Raw genomic sequence first — 12397 nt, 5'->3', positions numbered from 1 at the left:
TTATTATTTTTTTTTTTTTTTGAATTTTGGATATTGGATTTTGCTGGTTGTGAAACCAAGCAAGAGAAAAAGTTTGATGTGTGTAATGACCGATTTTATTTGGCAAACAACACATCAGTTTGGATTGAGGATTTTGATGGGGTTTTTGATTAGACCAGATTATACATTCATGATTTCACATCTGGTAATTAGGCCAATCAAAGGATTGAATCATGGGTGACATGGATGACAAAAAGGAGAGAGGAGCAGCCGATTTTATGAATGGCTTTTAGATAAGGGGATTTTCAATCTTTCAATAATTTTGTTTATGATTCAAAAGGTTCTTAGAATCATGATTCATATAGATCATGGATTCAAAATTAATATTTGAGATGATTTTAGATCTACAAATTTTTCTATTTTATAATATCTATAGATTTCTATTGTTTTATAAGTTTTAGGATTCATATAAAATTCAGATTCATATAGATCTTTATAATCAAAATTCAGATATGTGGTGTTCTTAGATTTTAGGGTTAGATTATTTTACCTTTTCACCACAAGGATTCTGAATGGACCACCTTAAAAGAGAGAGGAAGATGATCTGCGGATAGTGGAGAGAGGTGGAGAAGTGGCCGGCGTGGGGCTGGCCGGAGGAGAGGAGGTCGCCGGCGGAGAGCTTGCTCAGGTGGAGAGAGTTTCGTGCTGATAACGTGTTAAGATTTGAGAGAAGGTTTGTGAGAATGTGTTGTATATTTCTTATTGCTTACAACCACTATATATAGTGATTCATACAAGGTGGAGTAAAAGGGAGAATTGATTACAAAGATACTCTACATAATGATATGGTCAAACTCATAAAGACTAAGGTTAAATGGATCTTCCATGTGGCTGGATGTAAACTTCCAATGGACTCTAGTCTTGAACTTGTATGGTCTGGACCATCCACTTCATGATTCATGACAAATCAAGCTTATTCTTGATTTTCAATGTCACATTCCTATCACAATGATTGTTTGGTCGGATCGATTTCAAATCAGATGAGTCATGCACAATTTTGGGTTATTGTTTTCTGTTGGGCTGGCTAGTGTGAATTGATGTCTTGATCTGCTAAGTGAAGCAATGGTTAAAAAAAAATGTAATATCTTAAAAAAAAATTAATTTGATTATTTATGTTCTCAAAATGCATTTATTTTTCAACTTCTTTTTGTAACCACGTGTCATCACTACGATGATTATTAAAATCATTAGAGAAATATGTTGGTTCATCTAATTATATAATAAGCTTTTTATTAAACTAACCATAAATTTATTATTAATGGTCTTTATTATTTCCTTAAATAAAAATTACGAAATTGCCTAATGTTACAAAATTATATATGGCAATTAATGATTTTGAATAATAAATATTTGATAAAGAAAAATAGTGTATCTTTTATCATTTTTTCTAATTTAAACTATTAAAATAAATTAAGCAACCACATTAACCATATAATAAAAATTTATATTTTTTGTATATGTTATATTTTGAATTTTAAAAAATGACTATAAATTACAAAAACTATTAAAAGTCTCACACTCAAATTTTGTGATCCATGGTTGAAAACATTTGTTATAAAAAAATACAAATGATTACAAAAAAATATAAGTAAAATGTATAATTTAATTAATTATGAAGATTAAAAGATATATATTTATATATATTTCATTTTAAATTAAATTATATACCATATAAAATATAAATATCCTAATTTTGGAATTTACTTTGAACAATTTTGTTTTTGATAAAAGCTTTTGACGAACATTGACAACTTAATTTTTTAAAAAATATAAATTAGTAAAACTATTAATTCGATAATAAAATTTTTGTTATCTATTTATTATTTCATAATATGTAAAAATATATAATACATAAAATAGAAAAAAAATATTGTTTGGATTAATAAAATTGATTTATATATTTGCACCAATTTAATTATATATTTAATAGTTACTGATTTTTAATTATTAAATATATATTTATTATTTTATAATATATAAAAATATATAATACATAAAATAATTTATATATAATGTTCATCCCGCGTAAAGCGCAGATTTTAACCTAGTTACTTGCGCAGATTTCCTAGTTACACATTAAAGGGAGAACTTTAGATTTAAATGTGTTTAAACTAGAGTAGTTAAATGATATATGACATATAGGAAAGTGATTTGTAATATCCTGAGAACAATGTCATAGCTGTAGGCGGTCACACTTACAAAATATTATAAGACAATTGTATTACACTTATGAAGATAAAGCTACAAAATACGTTCACAGGTTTACTTATGATCTTTCCACAATGTTGAGTGATATCTTTTTTTTTTTTTTTTTTGATAAGTATATGAATTTCATTTTTTCAAAAATGAGCTTGTTTGCTTAGTACAAAAGGTTTAAATCATTCTAGCTATTCTTTGCCAAAAAAAATAAAAACAAAGAATGGCCAACGGGAATAATTTCGGTGACTGCAGAGACTAGTCAAACTTCAGCCATAGTGACATCAGGTTGCGAAATTTCTTGCGCTCCCTTCGTGCTAGTATTGCGTTTCTAACCAACCGGTCTATCTTCTTGTAAGTAACTGTTGCAGGTGCTGATATGGAGTTATGGAGTCTTGTTATTTCTCTCCCACCATAAGGAAAAGACTGTTATTTGCGCGACCAATCTGCGGAGAGTGATATCGGTTTGTGATTTTAGTCTGTCTCAATCCATGTTGGGGCCGAGATCATATAACTAATCGAGGGAAGAATATAAGTTTGGATTTGTTCAAAAAGAAAAAAAAACATAAGTTTGGCAAAAGTAGCTGATCTTCCATGCATGCAACCACGACTTTCTCAGGATTTCACCTTTCACCTTTCATGTGGATTCGTATTTTAAAAGTTAAATTCTCGAAGTTTAGTTTATTGGAACATATATCCGGTTCAAAACTACAGTACTCCAACAAAATATTGTTATTATACTTAATGCATACCAAACCTAGAAAACAAAAGATGGCCAACGCCGCCTATAAATTAACCGTTAATTTATAGAATGTGAAGACTATAATCTATAACTAAACGACTATATATCTGCTCTGACTTGAAATTTAATTAGTATAGTACTTTGTAAGTTTTATCGTTAGAGGTTGCCACACCCACCAAAGAAGAAAGAAATAGTGATTATGACATGTTGTTTGAAAAGTAACAAAAAATCATCGCTGATATTACCGTGACAATATCAACGATCAACATACCACAACTCAAATCCAATATAAACTTCTCAAATTCAGACGATGTTGAATTTTCAAAGATAGGTGAGAAAAATATATATTTTTATAAGAAAGATGGAAGTGATAGCGAGAGGTTAACGAACAAAGAATCATTAGGTGAATTGATCTATCAGTAGTCTATCAGTTACTGTGTCTGTGCCCTTCCTCTACATTTTCATCCTCTCTCAAATGCCTGATTCAAATATATAGGAAAAACATATCTAGTTTTCTCACGTGGATTGTTGAAAGTTGAACCACAAATAGTTTGTATTTTCGCAAATGATTTTTGTTTTGAGTTTGAGCGAGGTCCACCTGTAGGTTTTGAGTGTTTGCTTTTATTATGTTGGCAAGTCATTGTAGATTGATGTCAATTCTCGAAAAAAAGAAGAAGTAATGGTAGATTGAGTTTGTTAAAAAAAAATCATTCGCCTGAAGAGGGTCCATCGATAGTTTTTAATGAGGCTATTTGCCATATATTGAACCTGAAGATATATATGGTTTTGGAAACCAATAAGTAGGATACACACTCGTCGAGTACGTAGGTATGCAATAATTAATTAGTGACATGTTTAAATCTCAACAACGTTATAAGGAGATGACGAAATTCTAGATACATGAAAAAGATATGATCCTTGTTGTGAGGAAGAGTTCGGTAATATACCATGATTAATGAAGAATTCTTAGGGTGGGGTTCTTAGCGGAATATAAGAAATCGTCTCTTAATTTTTAACTAAAAAAACTAAGAACCGGTTCTTAAATCTTTTATTTAAGAGCTGGTTCTTAGCTTTTTTAGTTAAGAGACGGGTTCTTATATTCCGTTAAGAATTCCCTTAAGAACTTCCATTAATCATGTTCTTAGAATACTGAAGTTCTCTTAAGTGTACGTAACACTAAAATAATGAAGGTGATCTTACATCGGCATATTAAACCAATTAAGTAGATACGAGTGTAAGATGGTGGGATGTATCTGAATAAAACACGACAAGTTTTCATATCACGACTTATCAACACAGCCCTTTAAAGGCTGCTCTACCTCTTCAATCATTTTAAAGTCATACTAGATTTTGATCTGGACGGATGTTTACTTGATTTTTTATATAAATATATATTTTTAGGTAATTAGATAGTACCATTTGTATATTTTAAAACCGGCTCAGATATATAATTTTTATAATGGATTTCCTTAATAACTTAAGCCCATTACTTTTGTTAATATATTGTTTTCTATGTTTCCAAACAATGTTTTTTTTTTTTACTGCTATCCATGTTTCCAAACATGTTTTAAAAGTACTTCTACTTTAATAAGATAGATATAACAAATAATTCCAAATCTCCAATCATGTAGTAAAATCACAAAATAATGATATTGTAGATGTTATCATCATGAATTTTATTTTATTTTTGGTGCCAGAAAAAATAAAAAAAAATATCAATCTGAAAGAAACAATACAAAATGCCATACTTTCTTTATGATAAAAAGTTAGTGAAATACAATACTTATATATACCTGGAATTTTGTTTTTGATAGTCTTTTCGTTAGACTGTTAAATTTATTTACTCTTTACACATCTTTTGAAGTTTAACAACAATGGTCTGTTAAAAAAAAGTCTGTAGCAGAAGCTCCCAAGGATCCTCGTTGGAGAAAGACAGTGGGAAGAAATTAATGCTCAGCAGGGGCACCTCACAGATGAAGATTTTTATGATGCAACCCCCGGGTTTTGAAGATAAAGGTAACCCTGCTGCAGTTTGCAAACTCCGGAAAGCTGTCTATGGTTTAAAACAAGCTCTGAGAGCTTGGTACAATGAACTAAAGTCTTATCTTTTGTCTTATGGTTTCAGGAACTCTTATGCTGATGCAAGCCTCTTTATCTACAACAAAAAAATGGTGTCTTCTTGTATATGCTAGTATACGTGGACGACATCATACTTGCCGCAACAACGTTGATCAACTAAACAGATTTGTTTTATCTTTTTCTCAACGTTTTTCTTTAAAAGATCTAGGAACATTATCATACTTCCTTGGTATTGAAGCTACTCATTCTCCAAAGGGTTTATTATTAACACAAAAGCGTTACATTGCAGATTTGCTTCACAGGACAAACATGAAGAACGCTAAATCAGTCGCAACTCCCATGTGCACACCCGATCAGCTCACACTCAACTCTGGCCATAAAATTGATGATCCAAAACAGTTTCGTGCAGTTGTTGGGAGCCTCAAGTACATGTCTTTAACAAGACCAGGCATCTCTTTCGCAGTCAACAAAATGTCTCAATATATGCATCAACCTACCGATGAACATTGGGCTGCTGTCAAACGAATCTTAAGATACCTTTCTGGAACCATGGTGCACGGTATCTTCCTTCCTCGCCACAACACTCCAACTCTCCATGCTTTTATCGACGCTGACTGGGATGGCAACAAAGATGATTACACCTCTACTGGCGCTGACATTGTATATTATGGGAGCCACCCCATTGCATGGTAGAGAAACAAACCGGTGTTGCAAGATCTTCAATTGAGGCAGAATATCGATCCATTTCATCCACTGCAGCTGAGGTCTGTTGGTTGATTTCCCTTCTCGCTGAACTCGGACTTCGCAGCTCCACCAAGCCGACCATATACTGTGATAACATTGGTGCTACATATCTCGCTGCAAATCTTGTCTTTCACTCACGTATGAAGCACCTAGCACCAGTGCCGGTCCGGACTTATCTGGCGCCTAAAGCGGTTGAGAAAAATGCTGCCCCTTTACAATAACTAAAATTTACTGTATTTTAATTATATAATCAAAATTGTATCAAATATTATATAAAGCTAAAGTTGTTTTCAAAAGAAAATAACACCAAAACATTTTGCATATCACATTGTCTGCCTTTTTCCCTTCCTAGTTAGAGTTCACTTGGTTGATTTTCTAAAACTATTCTAATAGCTTTTTAAAACTAAATTTGGTAATAGCTTCTTTTTTTTTTACAAATCCAAATTAAGATTAAAAACAACAAAATGTATAATTTCTAGATAGGACAGTTTAATTGTTTTCACAGAAATTTAGAAAAATATTAAAACAATAGGATAGTTTTAAGTTTTTTTGAATTTTAAAAGTTTCTAACCAAATTACAAAAAAAAAAAATAATAATAATAAAGGCTGACTTATTCCGGCAAATCTTTCACAGTGAAACATTGAAACTGAGCAAATGATAATATAAGTTTATTGTTGTAATATGTTATATTCACATAGCTATTTTAGAAAAACTAAAAAAAATAAAAAAGAAAGATAGATGGAGAAGATAACTCACTTTTAATAAAACACAATAAATAATTGAGTTTTGTTTGATTAAATTATTTATCTTATAACATATTATTTAATGTAATATACATAACAAAAGAGTTAAGTTGTTAGGATATGTAAGCACAAGTCTTACGTATAACTCTGTTATTTTCAGATAAGGGAAAAATATTATTATCATAAAAAAAGAAGGGGAAAAAAGGAAGAAAGAAGAAAAATGAGAATGTGGGTTTCGAACCTTTAAAAAGAAGACATTAGCAGCAGGTTACAACCACTAGACTAAAGTACATCCAGACTGAAATGGCGCTCCTAAAATATTTAATATCTGTGGGCTCAAAACTTAAATTTTACGGGCTTTAGTCCAGAGCCAGTCCTGCCTAGCACTAGACTATCATTTTGTTGGCAACCATGTGCAGTCTGGTCATCTCCGAGTCTCTTATGTCTCCTCTGCTGATTAACTTGCCGAGGCACTCACCAAACCTCTTCCGCGGCCTCGATTCAACTTATTATGTGTCAAGATTGGCCTCACCAACGGCGGTCCATCTTGAGAGGGCGTATTAGACATAGAAACTATATCAATCACTAACGGTCTGATTCTCTCTTAATGTCGTATATATTCTAACTTCCTTACTTGTAATCTCATACTCTGTATATATTCTGAGCTATATGCTCATATCAATAGATGTACAATTCCTAAATCTAATAAACTCTTGCCTGATTTGCAAATTCTCACGCTGCTGTGCTCAAATCTCGGTGAAAATATTGGGAGATGACATCAACGGCGCAAGGAGAACTCAAACAGAACCCTAAAACTCCAGTTGCTTCTCGCTTCAGGTTAGTCTCTCTACTTTCTAAAGCAATTTTACATGATTCCCAGGGCAAAAAGTAACGATTTTTCAATGTGGGCGTATCACAGCATGAGGAGGCAGAAGATAGCAGAACATAGAAAGTCTCTTCCTATTGCTTCAGGTGCGAGTTATTTCACTTATATACCCTATTCATACTTGCGTCTCGATGTCCGTGGAGACTAACTATGATTTTTTTTCTTAATAACAGTGGAGAAACGTCTTATTGAGGAGGTTCAAAAGAATGATATTCTGATTATTGTTGGTGAAACCGGTAGTGGGAAGACTACTCGTAAGTTTTCTTAGTTACCTTATGGTCAATTCTTAACTAGTTTCTGTTGCATCATATGTTTTTTTTTTGTTTTTGACAGAGTTGCCTCAGTTTCTGTTCAATGCTGGATTCTGTCGGGGAGGAAAGATGGTAGGGATATCACAGCCGAGTTGTATCGCTGCTGTGACTGTTGCTAAAAGGGTAGCTGAGGAGTGTGATGTTCAATTAGGCCAAAGGGTTGGTTACTCCATTATGTTTGATGATACTACTTGTAGCTCCACGAGCTTAAAATACATGACTGATGCTTTATTGTTGAGGTAAATTCAGAAACTCTATGCTGCTCTTTGATGATAGATAATCCTGTGATTGTTCTTCTTCTCATCACTGTTTTTTTTTTCTGCAGAGAAGCCTTGGTGGATCCGCTTCTTTCTAGATATTCAGTCATTATTGTCGATGAAGCCCACGAGAGGACTGTTCATACTGATGTTTTACTGGCCTTGCTTAAAAAGGTGCAGCTGGATCGGTCAATTGGCAATAAAGGGTTAGAAGTAGAAGCAAAAACAAACGATGAGATTGGTGGTGTGTTAAGAGGGTGTCAAATATCTCCGTTAAAGCTGATAATCATGTCTGCAAGTTTGGATGCACGTGTATTCTCTGAGTATTACGGTGGTGCCAAAGCTCTTCATGTGCAAGGGAGACAGTTCACTGTGGACATTCTTTACACTGTTCATCCTGTAACAGATTATGCAGCTTTGGTCATCACTATATTTCAGGTTAATATATTGATCGTGTTACCCTATCCAGCATTTAAAACCTTAAATCTAATGTTTTAACATTTGTTTTTTATTTTATTTTAAAGATCCATTTGGAGGAGAAGCCAGGTGATATACTTGTTTTCCTCACTGGTCAAGATGAGATTGAATCTGTTGAAAGACTTGTCCAAGAGGAAAATACTTCCACTGGCTATCTTTTCTGCACTTCCATCAGATCAGCTGATGAGAGTTTTTGCTCCTGCGCCTATTGGCTTCCGTAAGGTTAGAAATGTTCAGTTCAGCAACAGTCATTGTATATGGTTGAGACGTTGATAACTAATCGGTATTTTTTCATATATTAGGTGGTTTTGGCCACAAATATAGCGGAGACATCGATTACAATTCCTGGAATAAGATATGTGGTAGACCCTGGGCGTGTTAAGGCACGAACCTATGATCCTAGCAAAGGAATGGAGACGCTTGATGCTGTTCCAACGTCAAAAGCACAGGTTCTTCAAAGAAGGTACCATGTTCTATGTTTCCACTTTTGATGGTTAGCTAGAGTTTTGAAGTTTTCATGCAATTTTTAAGCTTTTTTTCTTTTTCTTTTGGCTTTTACTTTAGTGGACATGCAGGACGTGAGGGTCCTGGCAAATGTTTTCGTCTTTATCGTCAGAGGGAATTTGAGAAGCTGGAGGATTCAACCAAACCAGAAATCAAGAGATGCAATCTCTCTAATGTCATTTTGCAGCTCAAGGCTCTGGGATATGATGATATTTTTGGATTTGATTTTATAGATAAACCATCAAGGTACTTCCTTTTGCCACATGGCTGAAGTATCTATTCACTTAATTGCTTTGGTTTTAAAAAGAGATTGTCATCTGATGTTAAACAGGAGCGCCATTGTAAAAGCATTGGCGGAGTTGCACTTGCTTGGTGCCTTGACGGATGATTGCAAACTAGAAAAACCGGCTGGTGATCAAATGGCACGGCTCCCACTAGATCCAGTTTACTCAAGAGCTCTAATTTTGGCGAATCAGTCCAACTGTCTTGAGGAAATGTTAATCACTGTTGCAATGCTCTCTGTGGAATCCATATTTTATGATCCTCCTCGTGAGAAGAGAGAAGAGGTGATTGAGTAGAGATTATCTCTTTTTTTTTTCTTTATATATACAAGTTCATGAAAGCAGCTGTATCTTTGTTTCGCCAGGCAAGAACTTCAAGAAACCACTTTGCTAGCGTTGAAGGGGATCATCTAACTTATCTTGGTGTTTATCGAGAGTCGAATGAGTTCTTGGAGGCGGAAAACAGTGAAGAAGCCGAAGTTGATCAAACTTTGAGAAAATGGTGTAAGGACAACTTCGTGAATAGCCGTTCCTTGAAACATGCTCGTGACATTTATAGGTATGTCATGTCTTCTTTTTGCACATGATTTTGGTTCCGTCTTGTGATCAGTTTTGAAAGCTATGCACATATATGCTTGTTGTGCAGAAAAATTCGTGGGAACGTTGAACAGATGGGTTTTAATGTGTCTTCATGCGGAAATGACATGCTTGAGTACCGTAGATGTCTTGCTGCATCGTTTTTCCTTATAGCAGCTCAGAGACAAATGGATGGTACATACAGGTATATATAGTTAATGGTTCATTTGTTGTTTAAACATGTAAGAACAAAACTTTTGTAATCATGTCATGCCTTTGACAGGGCTTTGGAAAGTGGTGAGATTGTGCACATCCACCCAACTTCTGTTTTGTTCCGTTCCAAACCAGAGTGTGTTTTCTTCAACGAGCTTATGCAAACCAGCAAAAAGTACATCAAGAACCTGACAAGAATTGATCCCGTATGGTCGGCTCATCATCATTACAACACAGAAGAGTGACTTAACTCTTCTTGTTAAAACACAACCAGTGTTCCTAGAGATCATTTTTTGCAGACTAATAAATTTTACAATACCACAACCAGCTTTCTATGATGTGGATTAGTGATTCTATTCTATTTTTTTTATTGAACAAGAGTTATTGTTGTTTTTGTAGTTTATAACCTTCAAAACTCAAAAGGGCTATATTCCCTTTGTGCTTAATCAAAGTGAATGATTGAAAATTTACAGAACTGGAAACCAATTTACAGAGTGGCCCTCTTTTTGCTTTACACAAAAAGAGAGTAAATAAAACCCATTTATTTACTCTCTTTTTGTGTAAAGCAAAAAGAGGGCCACTCTGAAAACAAGGAAGCAAAGAGTACCTCTTGTTATACTCTTAGAAAGTTAATTCTATCAATATCGCCATTTGTCTCCAACCACACAATGTTTTGCATGACTGTATCTGTCCATCGTCTATATATTTGTCTAATATAATATATAATGCTCGAAGGATGTGCCCTCCATGTTTCTCCATTATATATGTCTCCATCTTGGCCACCAAATTTGTTTATGTAAACCGTACACCACGCAAAAAATCATACAACCACACAAGACAACAAAGCCACACCACCATAGTAACCAAAAATCAACACCTCTAAAAAGGAGGGCTCACTTACTAACGTTGAATCCCAACATCACTCGATACAAGGTAGAATCCTTCATCGGAAAGTCACACCAAAACTACATCGGAGAAACAAAAACCAAACACAGAAAAATCAACTTAAACTTGAAACGACAAGGAGGAGGAGGAGGAGACCCTCCCACAGCACCGGTGTAGAAAACCGGACCGGAAAGGGCCTCAGATCTGAAAAAAACGAAAAAGTGTTTTAACGGCCGAGATAACTATGGCTGCGACTTTGCTCTTCTGTTAGAAAATCATAAAATTTAATATATAGTATTTATGATCGATAAAATTTTGAATATTTATATTCGTAATGTTGGTAGGATATATTTATTAACAATGAGTAGGTATATTAGTAAGTTGCTAAACAGAAGAATAAATGGTAAATGTCGACTAAATTTTAAAATGTTTTGCGTGAACCATATCAACATGATACCATTTTAAGTTGATAGATAAATTGGAAAAGGATATATAGGTTATTACCCATTTGTTGAATTCCAAATATCAATCAGTTGTGATATAAAATAACGAAAAATATTTTTTTTTAAATTTAATATAAAATTTCTAAAAAATATGATTGTGTAATTTTAAAGTTGTTAGATAGAGATAAAACTGATATTTTAAAAGATATAAAAATATTTTTCTTAGGAAAATCTCAGCATGATACAAAATCAATTTAGTAGATTAATTGTAAAAAAAAACTAATAGTCATGAAATAAAACTTTTTGAATTTATTTATATACTATTTTTTATTTTAAATTAGAATTCATTTGGAAGAATTTGATAATTTGTGAGAACTAATAATTGTATTCTATAATATTTCATGAATCTGACAATATATAGATTTATTAAGTTTCAAAAATTATCGTTTTGAGATTACATATAATCGATATAGGATTTAGGTGTTTATGGTACTGGTTTATTTAAAACTTAAGAAGATGGTGAAATTAAAATAATAATGAAAATTTTGAAAATAGTGTTCAGTTAGCTATTCATGTAGCCTACGAAAATACAAAGTGAACCAAAATATTGATTTAATTCTAGGGTTTTTTGCAAAATTGACCTACAACTTAAAGTCAAACACAAAACTAACCTCTTTTTTTTTAAAATTGGTTTTGCCCTATTCACCCCACAAGTTCATATAATTTACGAAAATGCCATCAATTTTTTTTTTCTTTTCGAAAATGACATCTTTACTCTCTCACCCTCATCATCTTCAAGTAATTACAAGATTGCCATTGTCATCAATACCACAACCACCATGAACAACCAATTTGAAGCTCTTAATGCTCCCAAAATCGATTTACCCTTCTTCTTTTTCCATTCTTGTGAACTAAACACAACATATCTCTCACTTTCTCTCCACAATGAGCTAAAAAAACCCAAGATTTTGATTCTAAATTTTTTATGGTTCATAGAGTCATAGAAGCTAACGATTCTGG

At 33.2% G+C, this 12397-nt stretch overlaps 1 protein-coding gene and 1 pseudogene across 1 annotated transcript; both read left to right on the top strand.

The window, feature by feature from the left end:
* Positions 1–4950: 4950 nt before the first annotated feature.
* Positions 4951–5749, top strand: LOC106323357 (uncharacterized mitochondrial protein AtMg00810-like). Its single transcript, XM_013761497.1, has 3 exons — positions 4951–5060; positions 5103–5158; positions 5259–5749. The coding sequence occupies exons 1-3, from the start codon at positions 4951–4953 to the stop codon at positions 5747–5749; spliced, it is 657 nt and encodes a 218-aa protein (XP_013616951.1).
* Positions 5750–6948: 1199 nt separating this feature from the next.
* Positions 6949–10518, top strand: LOC106322886 (annotated as a pseudogene).
* Positions 10519–12397: the final 1879 nt, after the last annotated feature.

The sequence above is a fragment of the Brassica oleracea genome, chromosome C2 (genome assembly GCF_000695525.1).
Source record: "Brassica oleracea var. oleracea cultivar TO1000 chromosome C2, BOL, whole genome shotgun sequence".
Taxonomy (NCBI): domain Eukaryota; kingdom Viridiplantae; phylum Streptophyta; class Magnoliopsida; order Brassicales; family Brassicaceae; genus Brassica; species Brassica oleracea.
This window is presented reverse-complemented; position numbering and strand designations above follow the sequence as displayed.